Below are 26,023 nucleotides of genomic sequence, written 5' to 3' on the forward strand. Positions count from 1 at the left end.
CCGCTTTGTCAAAATTCTTTACCCTCCCAGAGAGTCAAGGAACCAAAAACAAACAAAACTACCTAGTTATGCAACATACAGCTAAATTTCTAAGAACAAATCCATATGGGACAAAAAAAAAAAAATCTAATTTCAGGTTGCCTTTTAAAAGCAAAGAAATCAACGGGATAGGAAGAAAGTCAGTTCTGAAATGAAGCCTAAACTGTCATGGACCACGAGACCAGTACCCTCAGGGAGCATAACAGGAAAAAGAACTTATTTTTTAAAAGAAATGAGAGAGGAAAAGAAAAAACACCCTGTGTTTGTACATGAGCACAAACCAAAAGGGCCATTCAGCATCTCCAAGATGAATTTCAGATTGAAAACATTAACAAAAATTATGGCCATGCTAATGTGCAGGCCAGTGATAAATTTGTAATGAGAATGAGAAAGCGGCTTACCAAGAGAAAAATGTTTAGAATTTTTTTTTTTTCACACAGCTAATGCAACCCAGCTCTTCGACAAAGAATGAATTTCTACCTTGTGAGTACTGTGTAATTTCACAGAGCCCCAGACAATCACTCATTCACTGATACTCCTCTTCCTCCCTATGCGAGGTGGGGGGTCACTGGTCTTCTCCTCCAGTGTATCCCCGTGATGTCTCACTATGTAGTCTTTCCCTACAGAATATCACTAATGATGAGGGATTATTGTTCTTTATTTCAAACAGACTAAAGGAAAGAGAAGAAAAGAGGAAACCCTAGACGGCCAGGGTAGGAAGGAATGATGCTAAAGTGCATCGAGTGCAACAGCTGGTGAGGAACTTGAAATTCAAAGACGCTCAACTTGCTCAGGATCACAGACCTAATTAGTGACCAAGACAGGACCAGAATCCAGGTTCCCTGAAATACTGTCAAGTCATCTGCGACAGCAAGCTCTTTATTTATCGATACTGTACACTTTTCTGGCTTCCAAAAATGAACTTGACAGCATTTCTTAAATAGATTTCCCTCTATTAGATGCTAAGAAGTCAGCAGCATCTATGGCCTCACATCTTCACATAGAGGAGCAAGCTAAATGACACTGAACCAAGAAACAGCCTTTGGTCTCTACCTGGATTACAACACAGAACAGAAGAAGGTACCACCCAAGGAAGCTGGGCCCAAAGAAAGCAGATTTACATGAGAGTGAGCCTTCAACGCAAATCTTGCTAACTAAAAGCAGAAGGGACTGCAGACAAATCACATGTTTATCATTCTTTAACTAAATTTTTTTTATCATAAAAGCATTATAGAGTTCTTATAAAATAGACGAAAGTATATAAAATAAAAAAGTGTTAAGATCTTTACCTATCATTCCCTCCCCTAAATTTATTTGTAAATTTATTCCCTACAGAATCCCCAATAATGTTGATATTTATCTTTTTACACATTTTGAGATTTTTTTTAACCAAATGGCATCATTCTCTAACACTCTTCTGTAACTTTCTTCTTATATCTAAGGATACCTATTGTGTTTAGTCGCTCAGTTGTGTCTGACTCTTTGTGACTCCATGGACTGTAGCTTACCAGGCTATTTTGTCCTTGGGATTTTTCAGGCAAGAATACTGGAGTGGGTTGGCATTTCCTACTTCAGGGGAATCTTCCCGACCCGGGGATCAAACTTGTGTCCCAAGCATCTTTTGCACTGGCAGGTGGATTCTTTACCACTCTGCCACCTCGGAAGTGCCAAGGATAACTAATATAGACCTGAAATAAATATTTATTTCCTACCACTTAAGAATAAAATTTGAGATTAGACAAACAAAATCTTGTAAGAATTCGGCATGGGATGATCACCAGGATACCCTAAAAGCTTCAGACCATTTTTGATTAGCAATGCCCAAGCAAACACTGACAGATGCTCTAAAATGCAACAAAGCAACAAGGACAAGTTGGACTTGTCAAGTTTCACACAAGCAGTTCAGGAAAAAAAAAGATGTTAACACTTCATGCTCCCCAGCTACTGGACAAGACCAGAAGTATGATCACAGCATTTATTTACCAATGCTATCTTCTGGGCACTATGTCATATACATCATCTCAAGTAACACTGACAACCATCTTAGAGAGTCACTGAACCCATTTTACAGATGAGAAGATAGAAGTTCAGTAATCCAGCCCATCATCACCTAGCCAAGCCAGCAACTAGTGAGATCAGCTTTCGGATAGAGATCTCTGACTTCACACCACATTATCAGCAACCGTGTGAACACTGTCCTCATTCCCCAGCTCAAGCTATACCATTTGTACTCAGTCCTGGTTAAATCCAGTTAACTCTTAAGGCTTCTATTTTAACCACTAAGGTCCATCTAGTCAAAGCTATGGTTTTTCCAGTAGTCATGTATGGATGTAAGAGTTGGACTATAAAGAGAGCTGAGTGCCGAAGAATTGATGCTTTTGAACTGTGGTGTTGGAGAAGACTCTTGAGAGTCCCTTGGACTGCAAGGAGATCCAACCAGTTCATCCTAAAGGAGATCAGTCCTGAGTGTTCATTGGACGGACTGATGCTGAAACTGAAGCTCCAATACTTTGGCCACCTGATGTGAAGAACTGACTCACTGGAAAAGACCTTGATGCTGGGAAAGATTGAAGGCACGAGGAGAAGGGGACGACAGAGGATGAGATGGTTGGATAGCATCACTGACTTGGTGGACATGAGTTTGAGCAAGCTCTGGGAGTTGGTGATGGACAGGGAAGCCTGGTGTGCTGCGGTCTGGTCAGTGGGGTCTCAAAGAGTAGGACACGACTGAGCAACTAAACTGACTGACTGACTTAATGCTTCTGTTTTAACCTCAGCCATAGGTACAGAGCCTCAGACACTGATAGGGCTACGAAGGCTTGAGACTAGCACAAGTGAATGCAGGCCACTATGATTCTACAGGGAAAAATCAGGTGACAACACTCAGCTCTCCAGATTCCTTGTCCCCTTGGGGCTGACAAACCCATGAATAACTCAAGGTAGGTGAGACATCCCAACAGGCACTAAGTCAGGGCACAGAGAAAGACAAATACTATACATTTTCACTTACATGTGGCATCTAAAACATAAAAGGACAAATACAGTAAAACAGAAACACAGACAAGAGAACAGACTGCTGGTGAGAGGCAGAGGGAGGGGCAAAACAGGTGTGGGTGATTGAGAGGTGCAAACTATTGATATAAAATAGATAAACTACAAGAATGCAATATACAGCACTGGGAATATAGCCAATATTTTATAATAACTTTATGTGGGATATAAAGTATAAAAATATAGAATTACTATGTTGTATATCTGAAACTAATATAATTTTGCAAGTCAACTATATTTCAATAAAAAATTTAAAAAATGAAAAAATTTTAAAAAAGAAGTCAGGGCACCTTCCAACATTGACAGCTAAAAATTACACCCAGCCAAGTTTGCTACTACGGGTTCCCCGATGGCTCAGCGGGTAAAGAATCCACCTGCCATGCAGGAGACACAGGAGATGTGGGTTTGATACCTGGGTTGGGAAGATCCCCTGGAAAAGGAAATGGCAATTCACTCCAGTATTCTTGCCTGAAAAAGCCCATGGACAGAGGAACCTGTCAGGCTACAGTCCAATGGGTCGCAGACATGACTGAGCAACTAAGCGTAGGACAAGTTTGCTAGTAATGACTCCTTGAGGAAGACAGGACAAAACTTACCAGTGATTTTCTTATTTATCCATTTATCTATACTCCACTAATTTTCAAAATGAACTGAGACAGAATAAAAAAGTGCAGAATCAATAAAACAATCATCTATGAAAGAGTTAACAGTTATTGAGTACAGACAATATACTAAGCATTCCTCTAAAAGTTTTACAGATAATAATGTTTTTAACCTTCACAAGAACCTTTGGAGATAGGTGCTACTTTTATCATCTATATTTTAGAGATGGGAAAAAAGGGAAGTTAATACACTTCTCCACAGTTGGTTATGCAGCTAGTAAGTCATGCAACCAGGTTTTAAATCCAACAATCTAATTCCACTGGTGACACAGACCACTATACTACCCTGCCTCCTCAAAACAAATGTAAAAGAAAAAGAGTTAAGTAAGATTCCAAGGGTGTTGGCAACTAAAGCCATGGACAAGAAAGTACAAAGTGTCCAAAACTGAAAATAAAATTTAATTTGAGCTTCCTAGCAACCAATCTTGAAAGAAAAAAGTGAGGAATTAACCTCAATAGGGTAGCCAATCATCCTGGTTTGCAAGGGACTGAAGGGTGACTTTTGATGCAAAAACAGATATGGTTAGATACCTTACTAAAGATGTTTTACAGTACTTAATTAGGCCTCAGACAATGTAAAACATACAAAATCTTGTTGGTGTTTTGAGATCTACACTGATTCCTTGAGCACCTTCTCCTACCCTCACTGAAAATACTAAATAAGTTTCATCATTAAAAATACTAAATAGCATTCTGCTTGGGAACATGACAGGGCTGTAGAAAAATGAAGCCCTGTTAATTGCTGGTTTTCAACCATCACATCTATCAGTATCTTTAAGAATCTGGATAAGAAATTCTGGGTTCAATTCTGCCCTGTCAACTTCAGCTGTGCTTTAATTTTCTTTCCCAAGGTCATATGGGATTGCTTTCTTTAAAAAAAAAAAAAAACTTCCCTACATCACAGGCAGAGATGCAGACCAGTGATTCCTAGAAGGCCTGGTGACAACCTGTTCAGAACTCCCAAGTGAAACCAAACCAGGACCATGTGGTAAACCCTTAATGCCAGTTGAAATGACAGCTTTGAAATCAATGATGAGGTTACGAAGATGGGAACTGGGTCTTACGCATGGGTGTTCCCCTCACAGCACATCCTGCAAATAAATGTCCTAACTGCAATCTTAATCTTGGTATGTCAGAGCTAAAAGGGTTCATATCTATCATTTGGTGCAAATGTTTACATTTACTAAGAGAGAAGGTAAATTGTCCAAGATGGGTCACAAAGCTAAGGTGCAACAAACTAATTAAATAGGAAGTGAACTATTTCTTAAACAAGTTAACTAAACCTCAACTAGGTTTCCTGAAAGAAAAAGCTCACTTTACGGATCAGCACTGTAACTTCAATCCAGGCGATCTGTCATGGGTCTCCACAGACGTCAGTTGTAAGTGCAAAAGGAAAGCCAATGTTCTAAGAAACTCATGCAAAATAAATGAGCAACTATTCAAGAAGAAAAGACAAAATACCTTCAGGGAGAGGAGTAGAGCTGTTTTGTGTTTTAACTATGACATGTTAAAAATTTAGAAAAACTGAAGAAATTTTAGACTAAATATTTTATAGGTATTTTCCAGCCAATTTAGGTTTCTATTTAGACCCTGGGCAATCTTTTAGATATAACATGATCATATTTAACCAAAAAATCTGAATGCCCAGTATGGGCTGGTCTCTGTGCTAGGGGACCAAGCATGGAAAAGAAAGGTCAAGGAAAAGGTTGGCCAGCATCTTGATAATGTGTACCTTCTTTCAAACAACACTGAGTGTTAAGACTGGTCAGAGATCCCAATGAACATCTCCAAATCTCAATCACAATTTTTCAACACAATGCACAATCAAATCCATGGATCAATCAAGTGATCAGTTAATATTTCTAAACACCTGTCACCTGCTCAATCCTTGCCTTGAAAAAGAAATGAGTGATACAGGACTTTCCTGGTGGTCTAGTGGTTAAGACTCCATGCTCCCAACGCAGGGGTCTGGGTTCGATGCCCGGTCCGGGAACTGGATGCCACATGCCACAGTGCCACAACTAAAGATCCTCACGTGCCTCAGTGAAGACTGAGGAGCCCACGTGACACAACCAAGACCCAGCACAGCAAACAAATAAATAAATGTTAAAAACTGTTTTTAATAAAACAAACCTGCCCCAGTATTTTAAAAAAAGAATGATATCGTTTGAGAGAGAAGGTAGGGAGAACGGAGGGGTAAGAGAGAAACAGAAAAGAATAAAAATGGAGGTGGTCTGGTTGGAGGAAAACACCAAGTGATGAAAATGTCATGTCGGTGGAGGGTGGGGGATGGATGGGCACAGTCACTCTGGACTGGGGAAGACAGAAGAGGTTTCCTAGATGCAGAGGGCCAAGAATTGACTCTCAGCAGAGCTGAAATGTGAGCGTCTCAGCTGCGAGAAACAGTGAAGGCAATGGCACCAAGACAGAAAGGCCCATGGGGTGCCAACATGCGTGGCTGGAACAAAAGGTATAGGTGGGAAGCCCTCCACCTGCGCCCTTGCTCATGGGTGATGAAGGTGCCAAGGGCACCTGGAGTTAACCGTGGAGGAACTACTACTCCCAGGGCAGAAGTCGGGTAAGAGGGCTACACAACTGTCCAAGCCGCCACTGCAAACTCCACTTTGCAAGGCTTGTTTTCATAAAAGGTATAATCTGATCCTTCAAATTTTTCATGGCTAGATCATGTACATCAGTTCTAAGGCTACATGATTTTTAAAATATCATTGTGCATTCACAGCTCACCAGTGGAATCTTAGGGCTACAAACAAGCAAAGACTAAGCTGAGATTCCCTGTCAGTCGTTTTCCAAGGAATCTGGGGCAAAACATACTTTCTTTTGCCTGGAAGGAAACAAAAATCCACAAAGTGCTGTGCCATTCTTTAATAGAAATGTTACACCAGCAAAGCAGAGCTCAAGGATTCCTAAGTCCAGTTTGCACACATTCTATAACATATTTGAAGGAAAAGCAATTATTAGAAGCAGAAGAATAAAAGGAATATTTGAAATTAACACACAGTTAGTGTTCAGAAAAGCCATTTTAACAAAGAAAAGTCTTTCCCTTAAAAACTTTTCCTTAAAACCAAGAAACCTTCATTATTATGAACATATCCTGATTTAAAGAGTATAAAAATCTTAGAAATAGTTTAGCATTAACCATTTGCAAGGATTTCTCTATTTCTTCTTTTTTTTTTTTTTTTTTGCAGAAATCCTATCATAGATAATTGAGGAGCTCTACAGAATATGCAAACTTGCAAAGTAACATCCTAGTACTTATGACAATACCCAGGCAGTCAAGAGAAAGATCTTTGTGTTTGGTTAGTGTTTGTAAATTTGAGGAGGGGGTTGCATGTATCTGTGTGTGTGTCTGTGTTGGTGGTGGGAGGGAGGTGGACTTACTGGGTTTTTTTTTTTAATGCCCAAATAAAACAATTACTTTTAAAAAAAGAGCTTGTGACTTGGACATGCCCCAAGTTCAATTTTGCCAGGAATGGTAAAATCAGTCAACAGATCCCTAACCTCCTTTCTCTCTTGACTATACAATGCTTTTCAAAGGGGTTTAGTCCTACCATGAAAGACTCATGTTAGACATTGGAAGGGTCTAATAGAGAATGAGCACCAGGCCTTGAATAAACAAGGGAGATGGTGACCTTTTGCCCCTCCTGCTGAAAGCCCAGCACATCCTGTAGCAGAGGAACAGAAAAAAAAGCTGGTGCGCACCCAGGTGCTGCAAAATCCTTGCCTCTGGATTTCTCCCGCACTTTGTTCCTTAAACAGTTTAAACCGAGACAGGGCTTAAATAAAAAGTATGAGGGAGTGAGGGAAAAGTACAATTCCTGGAACCCACTGTCTCACTGTCCCTTAATCCTTTGTTCCCCATATTGTTCAAATCCAGCAGCATGCTGCACACGTTCTACGAGCAACAGGCAAGACAACAGATTTAGCAGTGGCTGGACAGTTAGTCCCAATTAGGCCTATTTCCCAGCTGAATGTAAAGGGCTGGTGGGGTGAGTTATAGGGGGGAAAAAAACTACAGAAATGTTAAGGACATTTCATCAGGGAAGCAAGCAATGCAAGGTAAATCCAAACTGAACTAGGGGTCGGGAATCTGCCAAAATCAGCTGTGTGACATCAGGTGAATATCTGAACCTCTCTGTTGTTATCCACAAAATGTAGGCAAGCCCTTGAGGGCTCTAAAGATCTAATAGCAAATTATGGTCGACTGTACATACTCTGGAAACGTTCAGCGTTACCCAGATGCAGAGGATTCCTCTGAGCCATACTTGGAACCACAGATAAGCCATCTGTTTGGTGAAGCCTACATCTTTTATTCTCCAAGTCATTAGCGACTTTCTAATTCCCTGATGGCTAACTTTTTTAAGTTCACAAGCGATACTTACATATGTACATGTGGCGGCTGGAACCTGCTCTGGTTGATGTTGTAGTGCGTGAATGCCTGGGTGGGGTTGGAGCTGTACTCGTCCACCGTGATGGTAACTTTGCCTTGAGAAGGAATCCCATGTGCCATCCTTCCTCTCTATAGGCATGAGCAATTCACAACTTTCCGGAGCGAAGGATGGAAGTGGGCATGGTGCGTTTCAGCCAACCTCTGAACCCAAGGATCTACTCATCAATACTGCTCTGCGTTTCTGGAAAAAAACAAAACAAAAAAAATGAGGACAAAGAGAAAGAGGATGTTCTAAACAATGTCAGACGTGACACCTGGATGTGAAATTGGTTCAGGAAAAATCTTAATCTGTGTGGTCGCTTCGTGGACAAAACCTTTCCCAACTCTCCATCCAGCACGTACTTCAGAATGGACATGGCACTCCAAACGACACGGCTGGCTGCTAGCAAATCATTTCAATGGTGTTCAAACTAAGATTTCCTCTTTAATTATAATTATGCCACTTAACGTGAATTACGGAAGGGCACATCCACAGTTGCCATGGTGTCTAACTATAAATGGTTTGAGCTCGAAGTGGAGAGTCTTCCAAACCTTCCCTGCTAATTGGAACGTTTGGTCTGTACAAAGTTGGTGTCACAGAATAATTTGAAACCTCAGTGCTTAGCACAGCCATAAAACACAATGCCAAATGTAAATTTAAAATGCTGTGTTCATCACAGATACCTGTGTGTAACTATGATACACACATAATATATGCACACATCACATATAATTTTTCAGTGGTTCCAAAATACATAGGTACTCAAAGCACGGTATACATATGGATTCTATTCCAGCCAAGAACTTTATGTTAAGGCAAATCCTTCTTGCTACATGTAACATAGGTTCTTAAAACCATCCAGTTACTCAGGGGAAAGTTGAACACATCCAGGCTTGGATTACCATTTTGGGTGCATTCATTACCAGCCTCTTGAAGACCAGAAGGAGCAGTAAAGAAGGGTGGCCATGGAATCTACCGCTTCACTCCTGCTTGAAAGTGAAAGTCTCTCAGTCATGTCTGACTGTTTGTGACCGTATGGATTATACAGTCCATGGCATTCTCCAGGCCAAAATACTGGAGTGGCTAGTCTTTCCCTTCTCCAGGGGATCTTCCCAACCCAGGGATCAAACCCAGGTCTCCTGAATCGTAGGCAGATTCTTTACCAGCTGAGCCATAAGGGAAGCCCTCACTCCTGCTTGGTTCTGCAATATTCTCAGTAGCTGGTTTCATCCTTTAAAATTTTTTTCAGCTCATTTTGATTATTTGTCTAAAAGACACTATATTATTTGCTGCACTGGGTTCAGAAATGAGGATGTTTATTTTTACAGCAGGTGCACAAAGACTGAGCAGAGCCCATCCCTGCCTCTAAGCTGTTGCAATTGATCAGGGAAGTTTTCAAGAAGGGGACAGCATGCTCCTTGGATACCCTTGGGTTAACCCACACTCTTATTTTAAGCGCTCTGCATTACAATACATCCACCAAGTGCACCATGAAGTTCTGGGAATCTTAGATGCTATCTCAAATAAAAATATTTAGAATAATAAGATTAGATTTAAATTTGGCATGAAACACCTTAAATATCAAGCAAAAGGCAGATGGCTTGCCATAGGCCATTTATTTTATTATTTTACAACCCAGGGCTTGTGTAGTCCTCCATATGCTAGCTGAGCTAAGAAATTCCACAGCCTTCTACTCAAATCATTGCCTTCTTCATATTAGCAAAGCAAGCTAAATAACACCCACCTTGCCTGCGTTCCTAACACACAATGGCGCTGCCAAGACATGAATCCCTCCTGCTCTGGCATTTTAAACAAAGTGTCATTTTGGGTTCTCTTTCTTCTTCCTGACTTCATGGGAGGTATGAGTCCTCTAAGCACTGGCTGACAGACAACCAGGCCACTAGGATTAACGAAATTAAAATCTTTGCCTGCTTCTCTGATGTAAGATATCCATAAGAACTGCTTACAAATCATAATGTAGCAGTTTTCATACCAAGTTTGCAGCTGTTTCCTTAATTTCCCCCACAATTATATTTTACTGTTATTTTGCATAACAGTAAAACACAACACCTGCTTCAAATTGCAGTCCTGTTCTAAGTACTGTAATTCTCTTTTGAGACACAAAGTACCGAGACACGAATGAAGTGCAAAACTGCATAATTGCGACATGCTGAAAAGTAAATACAAATGAAAACATCTTCCTGTTATAGAAATGACTGTCATTAAAAAGAATGTTAGCCATCAAAGCACAGAGGGGGAAAAAATACACATTTTCAGACTGGAGAACTTAGTGTTTGCATAAATTAGAGAGTGGTGTAAAAATTACATGGCATTTCTTATGTTCCTGCCATCAATGTCTATTGTGTGAAATACAGAACATTAAGAAGCAAAGGAAATAAAATTCATGTCTAGACCACTGTGACCTCTCTGTAACAATCTCTACACCCGGAGCCAGAAACAGTTTAAATGTTCCTGGAGTAAACTCACTAATTAAACTCAGCAAAATGGCCTAGAAATGAAAGATACATACCTATTATGTAAATATCTAGGTAATGACCTACAGTAGTTAGCATTAGACCCTCCCATTTGAAGTCCAGAAAAGAAAGAACTTAGAAGGTGATCAATTTGCTCTCTTATATGGTCCACTATATCCCACAGTCAACATGGGATTGCCTTTTCTACCAAGTGAGATCTGTGCCTTTTTGCACCTTTGCTCCAGTAAGACAAATAGAACATCTTTTCATCAGCAAGCACAGGCCCCTGTAACTCAAAAGGGTAAATGGGTGGCTGGCACCTCATTTGAATTCATCTTTACCATGTTCTCTTTCAAATGTTTTATCGAAACAGTGCACCTGCAGCGTCTATCTTCTTTAATCTGGAGTCCTTTGAAGAAAATGTCAGACTGAGGCACAGAGCTTCAAAACTTTCACAGGAACCTTTACAGACAAGTCAAGAAAAAGCTTATTTTTAAAAAATGCTATGTTCACCCCCATTCACATCACAGGATAATCATATATCAAGAATATGAAACACCAACACATGGGAAAGGCATTTTTTTTTTTTTTTTTGGTAAACTCCCTCCTCTAATCTGAGAAACCTGGAAAAAGCTTGAAACAAGACAGAATGATACACCGCCTCAAACTACTAAGAACCTGCATCCCCTTGCTTCATACAGGCAGTAAAACCCTCCAAATGATCAGATTTTGGAGCACCTCATCCTCATCACACACATTACTTTTTATGTATAATATTTAAAGAGAGCAGTACTCTTTTTTAAATTTCCATTTTTATACTTCAATACATTTGCTTTACAAAACAAAGGAACCCAGTACTAAATGCCAGCAATCCTAAAGAAAAATCTAAAAGGGACTGACATTGCCAAACATTCATGCTGGTGCTACTTTGATTTTCTCTTTAAAAAAAAAAAAAATCATGTGAGCACATTTTGCATTTCCTAGACAGCAATCACTTCTCCTGTGCCTTAAGCTGTGCAACTTGCAATATTCTTTTTTAGGAATCTAGTGGGAAATCCTTTTAAAGTCTGCTGGCAATGAAAGGATTAAAAGCTGAGGAATTAAATAACTGTCTCCACCTCCTAGACACCAGAAGTCCAATTTACCAAAAGTTTCAAAGCAACAACTCATGACCTCTCTACCCGAACACCGCACGGCACAGCCTATGAGAAAGGAGCCCGGGATTTCCTCGTTTAAACAAGGATGCTCATTTTATTCACTAGCCCCTAAGAATATCGTCCGACCAACCTCCTGGCCGGACTTTGGAACTCGCCGGCTCCAACTCCGCCAAATTTCGCTCTCTCCTCCCTCTGCCGCACAGATCGAGTGCTTTCTCAACTTACGCCCTTACTCTTTTATGCCCATCTCCAGTTACTCATCCCTGTATCCCGGAGCGATGCCCAGAAGCCTTCCGGGCGGTTTCTCCGCCAAGGTTTTTAGACGGATGCACAAAGTTCCACGTGCCCTCTGTCCACAGAGCGCCCTCCCTCCCAACGCACTTACACCTGAACTTGTCTCCAGCACTTCGGACACCCGGCTGGCACATTCTTTCGGAGAGAAAGGGCAGGACTTTTCTCCCGCGCCTCTGGCAACGCGTGGAGTCTATATATGGTGGGGCGGGGGGTGCGGAATTCTCTACTTTGGATTGGTGTGTTTGTTTTAAATCTACGGTGGGCAGTTGTGGGAGAGGGGGGTCAGCAACCACACACACACACACACACACACACACACTCATTCACTCACTCGCGCGCGCGCGCGCCCTGCCCTCCCGGCTCCCGGCCGGCTTGTCCGGGTTACAGCTCCCCCTTCTTTCCTGGAGCACCAGCTCGCCTTACTCGCTCAGTCCCTCGTTGCCACCGCCGTCGTCTCCGCCGCGGCCGCCGCGGCTGGCACTGTTGGCGCTGGCGCTCGCGGCCCCAGGCTCCGCTGGGCGCTTGTCCTTCTTTCTCTACCGCTTCCCCAGCCCCGAATTGATTGATGACCACCGGCGGCCAATGGCTCTGACACCGCGCCATCCTCGCTCGAGCATCACAGCCCCACGCCCCCGACGTCAGCCTCCAGGGCGCGTTGGCATCCCCGAATCCTGAGAGCCGAACCCGCGCCCGGGGCCGCCGGCGCCTCCCTGCTCTCTGCCCCGGAGCTGCCGGGCTGCATCCTTGGAGCGGCAGAGAAAGGGAGGGATCCAGCGAACGTTCGAAGGGGGTGTGGAGGCCACGGATTTCCACCCCCCTCTTTGGAAATCTTTTCTTTCACTTAAAGTTTTGTTTTGTTTTTTTCCCCCCACCCTGACCTGTTTGTGTGTGTTTGCAGCATCTCGATTACACATTTTTCAAGACCTGCATTTGCACTTAATTTGGGGTGTCCTGGGGAGGGGTGTGGTATAAATCCGCCCACTGGGGCATCCTTAATTTCTTTCCTTGCTGGTGGATTCTAATACCCTCCCCAATCTCCAGGAAAAATGCCCCCTTCACCTCCTAGGCCGCAAAACCTCGGAATTCAAAGGTTTTGCAAAGACAACCCTGTTACATGTAAATAGCAAAGAAACTCCTGCCTCCCGAGGGAAGAATCGAGCGGCAACGGTTACTTTTTCTGGCCGTTCGTCCCCCGCCGCCCAGCCCGGGTCGCTGGCCCGCTCTGCAGGCTGCGATCGCGGAGACAGGAGGCGGCGGGGGAGATCCAGGTTGGAGCGCGGGGAGAGGGTGAGAAACGGCCCCGCGCGAGAGCGGCGCGCGCGCAGGCGGCCCGAGGGCGGCCGCGGAGCGCAGACCCAGCACAAAGCTGCGCGGCGCCTTCCCGGCCGCCGCACCTCGCTCCGGCCGCCGCGGGCGCCCAGGGCTCGGGCCAACACAATGCACCCGGGCCTAGGCCCGGGCGGCTCGAACACAGAACCCCGGGACTTTCTAGTAAACAGCTCACCGTGCCCTCGTCCCCACCCCCATCCCCGCCGCCCGGCTTTCGCCGCTGCCCCTCGCCTACACCCCCTCCTTCGCTGCTAAAAGAGCCCGGCGGAGGAGGGAGCGGCGAGGTGGGGACCCCGGGAGGTCGGGGGCCGAGGATAGGGGCGGGGGGAGGGGAGAAGGGCAGAGGGGCGACATGGGGAGTGGGAGGGAGACAGCTCCTAAAAAAGAATTCGCTTTCGCTCCGGGGGTTGGAAAAAAGCCCTCCTCGGGTTCCGAATTGCCCGGAAAGCGCCGACTCGAGCGACTGTCAGGGGCACCGGGGCAACCGCGGTCCGCAGCCTCCGAGCCCCTCGCACGCGCCTCTGACAAGGCACCTCTCACCCGGGCTCCGCTTTGTGTGTGCATTTTTTTCCCTTCCTCTCGCGCGCGGCACCGGGCGCCCGGCCGCCTCCTCCCCCTCCCCCGCCCTCCGCCTCCCTTCCCGGGGCGGATTACCTTTCCCGGGCTGCGCTCCGGGTCCCGGGGATGCCTTCAGCGCCCGACGAGCAAGCGATCCATCGCGGAGCAGCCGGAGCCGGCGGGAGGCGCGCGGGGGGCGCGCGGGGGCGGCGAGGGGCGCGGGCGGGCCAGAACCTTCGACCCCGAAGGTCCCGCCGCGGGCTGGGGCGGGGGGCCGGGGGCGCGGCGCGAGAGGGAGGCGGGGGGCGGGGGGAGAAAGGACCCGAGCAGCCTCGATCTGGGGAGAGAGCGAGCGTGGGGGCGAGGAGAGGGAGCGAGGGCGCGGCGAGCCGGAGGGAACGAGAGCGGTGCAGTGACAGGGACTGCCACTGGGGTCAAAGGAGCAGAGCTCCAGGAAGCAGGGCGGCCGAGGCGCCGCTCCGTGCGCGCTCCCCGGCGGGACCCCGCGCCCTCGCGCGCCCCTGCTGCAGCCCCGGCCCTCTGGAGCCCCCACTGGCGCCCCGAGGCCCCGAGGTTGCGAGAGGAGGCGGGAGCTAAGGGCGAGGCCGGTAGCCTGCTGGTGCTCCCGGGTCAAGCAGGCGGCAGGAAGCTGAGCTGCAAGTTCATCATCATGAGTGTGATCAGCGTAAAAATGATAGGGGACTGAGGAGGGGGGCTACGGAGCCCCAGGAAAATAAAGGGAGTTTTCCCTCCAAATGGGCGTCTTCTGCAAAGGGAACACCCAGGGCCCAGGCCCCCCACCCACCGACCTGCCAGGCGCTGTCTGGAGTCCTGGCACAGCTCCAGGGCGCAGAGCTTGCCTGGGGGCAAGGAGAGCGGCTCCGGCACCGCGCTGAAACTGGGGAGGCCGACCCTGGGTCTCCTCCCTTCTCAGAGCTTAGACTTTAATGGGGTAAAGCTATGCACCTTTTTCTGCACACACAGACACACACACGCATGCACACACACCTCTTTCTTTCTGCAATGTTGTTCCTGAGAAAGAAAAGGCCAACCCAGCTGACAATTTCTTTCACCTCCAGGTTCAATTTAGGGAGGTGAGGAGAGGCAGAGTCTAAGTATTAACATTTTGGCCTTTGGGGCACATTTTCCCCGAAGGATAAGCAGTTCAAAAACATTGTAAAAAATCAGTTTGCCCCCTTTTTTCCCCTGCTACTTTGGATTATGGAAGAAAAGATTTTCGTAAGAAAAGGAAAAGTCGCTGAGATGCTGGAAGACAGAGGACAAGGAAGAGAAGGCTTTTAGAAAACTTGGTTGATGACGTTGACTGTGAAAGACAGGTGACCCTGTGATGTTATGTCATTGTCCGAGTTGAAGGATTTGGATGCCAACCAGCTCTAATTCCTTTGCAGGAGTCAGACTCAAATATCTAGGCATTCTCCACAGGGAAATCCAGTGGATGTGTGTGAGAGGGTGAAGTGTGCTAGGTATACTATGGGACAACGGACTAGACATCCTGGCTGAAATTATAGCCCCTAAAAATAAAAAGGAGCCACTGCAACCTGGTCTGTGGCCTCTGTGTGGAGACTAATTGGTTTCCAGGGTCAGGGGAGGAAGGGAGAGAGGCTGGTAGGAGCCCCTATAAAAAAGATCAAACGGAATTCACTTGAAAACATGTCCCTTTTACAATGGACTTTCCTGGCACTTGAAGTAAGCTATGTCTTATGCCCGAGCTGAAATGAAGGGGAGAAGGTCTTGCTAATGTATTTATTTTGTTGTACGGTATGTCCGGAGTGTCCGTCCTTGTCAAATGTGCTGGGAACCATAGGACAGTCACTTTCCTTGCCCAGCATAAACCGCAGCAAGGAGCACTGGTGTAAAAGAACATTAAAGATGGGCAGGGGAATGGACCTTTTATATTTTGTTTTTGATTTCTAGTCCAGCAGCAAACACTGACTGGAGTCATGTTTTTGAAGAAATGCTTGGTTTTCTTTTTTTTTATTCTGTGAGTTAGCAGTATACTCCTTATCTAAATGGTTAAAAATTTTCAACTGATTTTGACTGATTTAAATCTGCACCAGCCAAATCATTTCTGTGGTTTCCTTCCTTTAAAAAAAAAAAAACTTGATAGTTAAAACAACAAAACTAGTTTGTACATGATCCCAGATCTAAATAATGTACACACAAAAAATAAATAATAACCTGTTCTACTTTAGTGGCACATTTTATAGGACACTTAATGATATTAAAAAAAAAATCAAGTCAGTGATCTTTCCGAAGTTGATGAAGAATTGTTTATTATTTAATTGAGTGGGAGAAATTGAGGCAAATAGCTTAAAATTGTAACATGTAGTATAGGAAGAAGTGCACCTTTCTGTGTCTCTGCTAATCAGTTACCTACTGAGAATGACCAACCTATATTAGGATTTTGAATTTTTATTTCCATTTGTCTACCAAAATAAAAAGCTGGGGAAGTGTACATGAATTTAAACAATAAATTAAGAACAAAAGAAACTCACTTTTCAAATAATCCTCATCCCATGTATTTGAACATACTGCATTTTGTGAAATCATATTCTCTACCAATATAGCTACCTACACTAAAAGCTTGTTTTAAAATGATTGGATGTGAACTATGGCTGTCCCTTGACATCAGCTTTGAAACATCAAGCCTCATTATACCAAATTTTAAATGTTATATTCTGGGAGTTGTGGGTGTTTTGTTTTTTTTTTTCTTTTTAAGGTAAGTAAGCCTATAAGATCCATTTTTGTTGTTGTTGTTAAATTCAATTTTTATTGCTTATGATGGAAAACAAAAGAAGGATGAAAGTCAAATGCCAAGTTTATGCTTGCCTCTATGCAAATATTACAAATATTTTCCTTTAATGGAATGTAAATCTGTACTCTTTCTCCAGTGATTTCATTGAAGGAACTGGCAAATACACTTCCCAATAGCCTGCCGCAGTGTCTTTTAAAATATCATTTCAGAATGCATTCAGGGAAGAAAATGAGAGGTGGAAGCATGGGAGAACCTTAGATGGAAGCCTGGAAAGTGAATACTACTTCCTTTGAAATGTCAGTACTTTATTTGGAGTTGGCTTTCTTTTTCCCTGTAAGAACAGCTTTCCAATACTTCAGGGATACTTGCGCATAACTTAAAACTTCATTTCAGCCTGTGGCTCCTCTTCAGAAAAAAAATTAACTATTTTGCCTCTTTTTTACTTTAAGTTGGTTGCATTTCAATCATTTTCCAACAAAACTTAAGATATATATGATTAGAAATCAGTGACTGTTAATAGAACTATTATGACACAATTAGAAAATTGAGCCAACTAACACCTTTACTTTATTCTAAATTCCTACAGTTTTTACTTTTTTAAAATTTGTTTTAAATGTTTTCATTTTAACCTCCTCAAACTGGAGAATGATGCCCTCTATTCCTTTCTGGTTTTCATTCTTTTGTGCTATGCACATAGTATTAATAGAAATTTGGAAATATTTATTAAACAGCCTTATGAGTCAGTAAATGAGAAAATGAATAAAAGAATTCATGAGTAATTGAAGCAACTACACAATGAAGGAAAATCCATATCATATATGTAGGAATGGAAGTGACATCCTGAGACCAGTGTGGAGGATAAGAGCTAAGGATTTTCTATGGAGTTCAATGAGTACAATTAAAGGGGTTTGTTAACATCTTCAGAAACATGAAATAGTACTTAAGACTATCTCATAAGTTGATTTTCTCATGGAGAAGCTGATGATTTTTATGTATCTCATCCATTTAAAGGCAGCCTTCTTTTTAAATATAGTAGGATGTACAAATAAAGAATTTATATCTTAAAATTTACATATTTAATATACCAAGGTATAGTCTCAAAAGAAAGCTATGTGCTTAACCTGATTCTTTGATAGATCCTTATTTGAAGTGGGCAAAATAAATATATAAATAATAGTTTTTGTTCTTTTTATTTAAAATTTCCTTTTGGTTAACCAATAAAAATGTGTGTGACTAAGAAAGATTCAAGAAACACTAGAACTGGTAAAATTTTGTATCATAAATTTTATAAGCATTATCTTAGAAAGACTAAATCTGAACCACTTTTGCCAGCAGCTTAAGTAATAAACATGGAGGAAGTGAAAAATCTTAAAATTTTGCAAAGCACTTACTAATTCTTACCGTATTTACTAGTTAATGCCTCGCATGTATCAACAAATCAAATGAATATTATTTATGTGATAATAACTTTAGTAATCAATTTCAAAAAAATCTGAGCAAGATACTGAGCATATGCATGATCTCTGTTGCCAGTGTTTGCTGGGTCCTTCCTAAATCGTGGTCCCAATTCTGCAAATGTGGAATGGAATTTAGTGGCACCTGAGATAGGCTTGTCATGGTGGAAGATGAGCAATCTCATTGAAGTAAAAGCCAAAGTAATCACTTTTGAAAGATGGGCAGTGTAGAAGACCCATAATAACCTGATTAAAGAAAATGTATGTGGGGGGTTTCAAGTTTAATAATTCAATTTGACAAGCTAGTATAAGATATATCAATATTTTGAGTAAGCAACATATAATGTAATTTTCCTTCTCAGCAAAAATAAATGCAGTTTTAAAAAATTGACTTTGAGAGACCAGCAGACTCTAAACTCCATTTCTCTCAGTATTATTAATGTTATGGTTCGATTATTTATTAAATATTTTATAGGCTGTGCTCTGTGACAGGCAGAGTACTCAAAACCATGCTGATGATCTTATGATGCAAACAAGCAAAAGTTTTCTCCCACACTATGAAGTATGTAATCTAATGAGCCTGATGAGAGACTGGCTTTAAATAATCACACAAGTAAAAATTGTATCTAAGAAAAGGAGAGGAAACGGGTACCAAGAAAACTTAAAGTAGGGGTACTTTTCCTCCTCCGAGTGAGGAAAGGAATACAAGGATGTCATAGAAAAGAGAAGCAGTCTGGCAGGTTGCTGAGTTCAAAAGGGATCTGTACACAGCTCTGTAGGCAGAAGCCTGAACTAAAGGGCCAAGTTAAAAACATTTGAAGGTCACAGCTAAGGCCCTGTTGAAGATGTTTGACTTTATTCTGAGGGCTCCTGGAAGCTGTTTAAGGATCTTAAGTAGAAAGGCTAACATAATTTGATTTATGTTTTGCAAAGGCCACTCTTGCCCCAGCCTGGAGAATGGATTTTAGGGGGCTAGGGTCAATTTTGGGAGGTCATTTGTAAGCTCTAACAGTCATTAGGTTGAAGGTGATGGTAAGCTCCAGCCAAATAGTTTGGAGGAGGTAAGGCATGAAGAGATGTGAATAGATTTAAGAGATTTGAATACATTTCATGTAATAAAAACAAAGTTTTGTTGTTGTTTAGCCTCTAAGTCATGTCTGACTCTTTTGCGACCCTATGGACTTGTAGCCCTCCAGGCTCCTCTGTCCATGAGATTTTTCAGTGGGTTGGGTTCAATGGAGTAGGTTACCATTTCCTTCTCTAGGGGATCTTCCTAACTCAGGGATCAACCCTCATCTGCATTGGCAAGCAGACGCTTTACCACTGAGCTACCAGGGAAGCCCCAGGACAAAGATTAACAAAATCTTGAAATACTGTCTTAAGGCATGATAGTACGCAGCCAGAGAGGTCGAGAGCTATGCTTACCTGACGACTTCTTTTATTAAAGCCCTTATTCCCCTCATAGGTCAGGCTTCTCCTGTCTCCAAGTCACCCTCATTCTGTTCTCTACATCCTTTTGGGATCCCATCTTGCCATGAAGAACTGCAGTATTAAATACTAGCATAAAATGTCACTAATCTTTTTTTCAAACACACAGATTCTAAAACATCATCCCTCATTCAGTGCCCCATACCTATTTTTGGTCCACATATGGACTTGTCTTGTTTTGTATGAAATATAAATGCAAGAGGTAAGTGTATTTCTGCTTTTGCTGTAAAGTTTGCAGATGCTACATCAATTCCACGTCTGTCCTCATTGGAACTAGTTCATTTTTATTGAATATTCCAAACAATATTCTAAGTGATTCTTAAAATATGGCTGTGTTTTAAGTGAAATCTTCAAAGAAGCAGATATGCTTTCAAAGGAAATACAAGTAAGAATATTGCTCTTTTGGTACAGGATTATTCCATGTGAACCCAAGCAGTCTTCACCAACCCGTTGTGAAGGTGTTCTAGTTGGTGGGTTCCTGATTGTTGCAAGCTAAGTCACTATGGCCCTTCTTAGCAAGTCAGACTGAAAGCATGCAATGGAAATATATACAAACATTTAAGGACATTCATAATGGCAAGCATGTTTTCTAAATTTGCCCCTTTCTTGGCATTTCTACATTTTGAAAGTTCCATCAGTTTTTTCTTCTGTCCTCATGATTACGCATAGTGATCATCTGTAAACAAAGCAAAATCTGTACACAAGAAAACAGAAGAATAGCCATCTTCAGGACATGGTTTTACCAGATACTAAAATAAAAAGAAGGTTTACAGGAGGGCAGTTTTTTAAAAAATCACAGCACTATAATCATGCTCACTACAGAAGGAACTATAAAAAGATTATTTTTTCTCCTCTTCAATATTTTTTCTTTTTCTATTTATTATTTTGTGAAAACAGGAAATACAGACAAGCAAAAAGAAAACATTTAAAAATAACTATAATTTTATCATTCAGAATTGTCCACTGTTGACTTTTGGCTATACAGTTTTCAGTCAAATGTATTTCACAAAAAATGAAGTAAAATTGGGAATGTAGTTAAGTGCATATTGTAGTAGTTGAGAGCAAAGCAAGACTGGAATCCTATCTCTGCCTTTTACTACCTGTGTGACCCTGGGTAAGTTGCTTAAACCCTCCGTGCCTTGGGTTTCCTCATTTGTAAAAAGGAGATATTAATAGTACCTATTTTATAGAACTGTTACAAAGATAAAATGAGTTAGTTTTTTAAGAAAACTAACTTTAAAAATGCAAGATATGTATCAAGTAATTATTGTACAGTCTTGTAATCCATTTCTAAATCTTTTTATACAAAATTAATATAAGCCATTGTAAATAAATTAAAGACTGAAGTACATTAGGAAATAAAAGTTCCCCTTTCTTCCTCATGTCCTATTACCTATGTAACCTGTTCTTTCAACTAAATAGATACTGTGAATATTTCCCCATGTCATTAAACATTGTTCTGTGGCTCTGTAGACTAGAACTTTCATTAAAAGTAGTGTTATGCATTCTATAAGTTTAGAATACCAACAGTTCATATTCCTTTTCAGGACACTGCTCACATATTATAATCATGTCCACGTGCTAAGTCGCTTCAGTCTTGTATGACTCTTTTCAACCCTATGGGCCATAGCCTGCCGGGCTCCTCTGTCCATGGGGTTCTCCAGGTAAGAATGCTGGAATGGGTTGCCTTGCCCCCCTCCAGAGGATCTTCCCAACCCAGGAATCGAACCTGTGTCTCTGTGTCTCCTGCATTGGCAGGCAGGTTCTCTACCACTAGCACCACCTGGGAAGCCCCATTTTGATCATAGAGATTAAAAGATGTAGGATTCGGTAATCTTAAAACATTTTAACAAAATCTTTCTGATATTCACATTTATGGGAATGATTGATCTTTGAAAGATCAAAAGATTTACATTTAATGTATTGCCATATTATTAATAAAAAATTATTTTTGAGGCAAAGGCAATATTATAAAAAGCAATTTAGGGATTTTACATTTTGCTAGCTGCAATCTGTTTTGGTTATTTATGTTGTTTAAATTCATAAGCAAAACAAGCTGATCATTTGTTGAGAATGATGACTAATTGATATTTAACTTTACCACCAATTGTTGATATAACACTTATTTGCATACTTCAGAGCTGTCTAGAATATATAATAAGCCCTAATCTGTAGCATTCATTTGACAACAGGAGGTTCAAAACGTGATGACAATAACTTGGGAAAGTTGTAGAACTTAAGGGAAAGAGGATCTCAGAATCCTTTGGATCTTGGCAGATCTTTGGCAAATTGTACGACTGCTGTGTTTCCACCAGCTGGGAACTGAAGTGTATGAAAATGTATATGGCCAGTGTTTATCTTATTATTAGATTTGCACATCAAAATTAAATAGTCAATGATGATCCACGACCTTCCCCATATGCATAAGCTAATTTAGTTAAAGAAATATAAGTGTGTTTGGGTGTCAAGGGGTTTGTCTGGTGGAGTATCAGATTTTCATTTTAGAAAAGGCTGTGCTAAGAGAAAAACATGTCCTACAGCAGCTATTATCTGGTATCCAAATTTGCTGTTAGCTAACTGGTCCTTGCGTATCTTTGAGGCATATGGAAATTGACGATGAAAATGTCTAGTGTAACTAGAAATATAATTTGATGAAAACTGAAGCAGTGAACTGTGAGAAACTGTTAAAACCAGTGTCATCAAACAGTACTTCAAAAATAATGAAACAGAACTACTAGCCCTTTCTGAGTAATATTGAGTAAAAATGAGAAAAGCACATGGTATGTAGAAAAAGTTTAAATATATGAGGTAATGCTCTTTTTAATTACTGTTATTACAAAGGCCACTCCAAAAGTCTACGCCCAGACTCCTTTCCATTTATCTCTAAGTAGACAATGACATCACGTCTCCTCTAAATTATTCAGACTCCGGGGACGGATTTGGCTCATTCAACAGGGAATGCCATGTTTGGTGTTGGCACGGTACTGAAAGCCTCTCTCCACACCATCCCCAAACTGAAAAGCACATTTGATGCTGGCCAAATGATTAAAAAAAAAAAAATTCCCTCTAGACTTAAAGCACGCAGAAAATCATGAAGAACAAAAATAGAACTGCACCATAAGGTATAATCATAAAACGTCATAGAAGGAGGAAACTTAAAAAGCGAAAAAAACGCGGCAGTCATCTGAAGGCTAGCAGTTCGTGAAGTCATTAGAAGTCATTCCATACGGACTGAGTTTGAGGAAAAGTCAGAGGTTGCTTTGTTCTTGACTCTGAGTGAAATCAAAACCTACCCAGACTCTATACAAAGGCAACTGCGGTCTGCCTTTTCCTTGCTTGGTATCTGCCACTAAACACACATAAATGACTTATGTTCAGAAAACTCTATGATTCTGTTCATATTAATCCATGTCTCAGGCTGGCCAAATGCCTAAGCACAATCAAAGAAGAGGGTAGAAGGCTGCCTTTTCAAACAGGCTAGAAAATTTGTACCAAAAGATCACAGGGCGACAGAGACAGCTGGAAAAATTGGAGCTCGGGCTCTGATTTTTGTGCCAGTGTTACACCTAATGCAAAGGGAATGCAGATGATAGATCGAGAGTTATGTACGTCCTTTAGTTCTTTGGCACTGTGTTAAACAAGGGTAAAAACATAGCATTTTAAAAGGAACCTCACACTGACATAGCACAAGAAATCCTAACTGCTGCACAGAATTAATACATTACAATCCAGCAACAAGTTGCTAATAATATTAGATAAACACACACAATGAATAAAGTGACTCCAAAATTAGTCGATAGCAAGGTGCTTCTCTGCTAAGTCTTAATAATCATTCCTTTGGGAAAATAGTCCTAACAAGTGTTTTTACACACACAGAATTTTCTGCAAGGTGGCTCAAAGTGCTGGGGCCACCGAGGCTTTCAAATCAAAGGTTTTAGCCTATTTGTACTTCTGAAAGACATGTTTATGATTTTTTGGGGGTTTAGTGGTGATTTTATTCATAAAGGAGAATTAAAAAAAAAACACAAGATATTAAAGGTAATTCTCTGTTTGAACAAACCTTTTCACTTAAGATGCTGGTCAATATAATTCTCTTCAGATGAGATGTATCATCCACAACCCAAATGCTGTATGGAAAATGGAGATCACTGAAAGTTTTATTGAGATGTGTTGGGAGTCTCTGGGGTCCATACTGATGCCAGCTATATTTTCAGACCCCAACACCCTATGGCCTTTGACAGTCATGAAGAAAAGCCAGACCAAAACAGTTCTCATAACGCGGCCGGTGGTCACAAAGAACAGCCCAGGGAGACGTCTGTCACTGAAAGAGCAGCCTCTGGAAGAGAACCAAAGAGGAAAAGAGGTGGAAGTGGAATGTGTGTGTGTGTGTGTGTGTGTGTGTGAGAGAGAGAGAGAGAGAGAGAGAGAGAGAGAGATGGATGGATTAAGACTAGATGAAAATACAATATTTGAACACTAAAAGGTAAAACCTAAACCCCGAAAAAAATTTCAGTAGCTGAAATCGCAGGCATATATTTTTCTCTTCTATCTCCAAGAACTTCATTAATAAAAGAGTTTGAAAGTATAGGTGGTCAATCACACAATTACATTAAAAAAATATTGTAGACCCTTCAGGCATCTTAGAGAAACTGACTAATAAGTTCCAGAAGGAGGGATGGAATATTCCTAGAAACAACATGCTTATTCTTTTACTTATTTATTTTAACATTTTCACCTTTAGTAAAGCAGCATCATAGTCTACACATTAATTATATCATTAGTTATTTTTCTAACTTGCTTTTCTGACATTTATGTGCTTTTATGTTAAAATTCTTTTCAGGATAACATTTTGATGACCGACTGATAATATTTAATGGCACATATATTTTTATTTCATATGTGTATGCATGCCCTGAAGCTTTTTTATAAAAAGGATTAAACGTTTGAAACACATATATACATAAACTCATGCACCCCTAGTATGTAAATTCTTCAAACAAGCCTGGTTAAGATAAAATCGTAAGATAATATGTAGCTAGCCTTCTATCCTGCCATTCTCTCACTACTTTTCACCCCCCTGGTTTTCCAAATAAACAACAGGCCCTAAGGGCTCTTTGAACTCACTCGAGTGTTTAGTGCCAACAATCACTGGTTCGTGTAGCTTATCTTTTCCCGGTATTTCTATGTGATTTAATATTCCAGCCTGGCCAAGGGAATGAAAATTCTGGTCTGCTTCTGGAAGCATTGTACTTCCCCATTGCCATCTATGATAAACCAAATAACCTTTCTCTGCCTCAGCTATTTTCTTATAATTGTGTCTGTTTTGCAGCGATGGAGGGAAGCCTGATAAAATAGTTGAAATCGTTCATCAGTGAAACAAAGCTGGCTTCTGAGTCATGCAGGTGTGTCTAGTAATTAATTAATGAATAAGTACCAACCTTTGGATGGTGATATTAATTAAATATCCAACATTAAAGTGGCATTTAATTGCCCAGAGATGAATAAAACAGATCCTTACTCTATTAGACTGGGATCCTTTAGTAAGTAATAGAATCTGACCCTGGCTAAGATCAGCAACAGGGAGTTTATTGAAAAGTAACAGGATTACATCAATCCAAAGGCTCAGGGTGGTGGATTAAATTTTCTGAAAATCATTGCACTAATATATATTCTTTGAAAAGTCTTTGAAAAGACCCTGATGCTGGGAAGGATTGAAGGCGGGAGGAGAAGGGGACGACAGAGGATGAGATGGTTGGACGGCATCACTGACTCAATGGACAGGAGTAAATTCCGGGAGTTGGTGATGGACAGGAAGCCTGGTGTGCTGCAGTCCATGGGATCACAAAGAGTCAGACACAACTGCGCAACTGAACTGAATTGAATGTATATTCTATCCCACTCTTCTTACAGTGTGATGTTTGGTACTCTTGAGAGGTGGTGGTGGTGGTTTACTTGCTAAGTTGTGTCTGACTCTTGCAATCCCATGGACTGTAGCTTGTCAGGCTTCTCTGTTCATGGGATTCTCTAGTCAAGAATACTGGAGTGGGTTGCCAGGGGATCTTCCTGACCCAGGAGTCAAACCCATGTCTCCTGCATGGCAGGCAGATTCTTTACCAACTGAGCTATGAGAGAAGCCAGCTCACGAGAGGGTCTGAATTCTTTCCCCTTGAATGTGGATGGACTGTCGCATTGCTTCAATCAAAAATGCGGCAGTTGTGATACCACATGACTTTTGAGGCTAGGTCGGCTTCTCTGTAGATCATTGGTTCCTGAATTGCCACATAAGAAGTCTG

At 41.7% G+C, this 26,023-nt stretch overlaps 1 protein-coding gene across 16 annotated transcripts in view; it reads right to left on the reverse strand.

Annotated features, from left to right (window-relative positions):
* MPPED2 (metallophosphoesterase domain containing 2) overlaps positions 1-14,931 on the reverse strand; it is a 211,636-nt gene extending 196,705 nt beyond the window's left edge. For 2 of the 16 annotated variants that reach the window (XM_086338610.1, XM_086338615.1), the window contains exons 1-2: positions 12,217-12,499; positions 8,153-8,401 (exon numbers count right to left, since the gene is read on the reverse strand). In XM_086338610.1, the coding sequence (XP_086194736.1) occupies positions 8,153-8,280 (128 nt within the window). In that variant the 5' untranslated portion in view covers positions 8,281-8,401; positions 12,217-12,499. Of the gene's footprint in view, positions 1-8,152; positions 8,402-12,216; positions 12,500-12,548; positions 13,010-14,108 lie in introns of those variants that run through there. The other 14 variants (XM_086338609.1, XM_086338624.1, XM_086338613.1 and 11 more) reach the window with 14 other exon arrangements.
* Between the last annotated feature and the right edge of the window lie 11,092 nt (positions 14,932-26,023).

Source organism: Bos grunniens, chromosome 15 (genome assembly GCF_055505025.1).
Source record: "Bos grunniens cultivar Pamir isolate PY7600 chromosome 15, Bosgru_T2T1.0, whole genome shotgun sequence".
Taxonomy (NCBI): domain Eukaryota; kingdom Metazoa; phylum Chordata; class Mammalia; order Artiodactyla; family Bovidae; genus Bos; species Bos grunniens.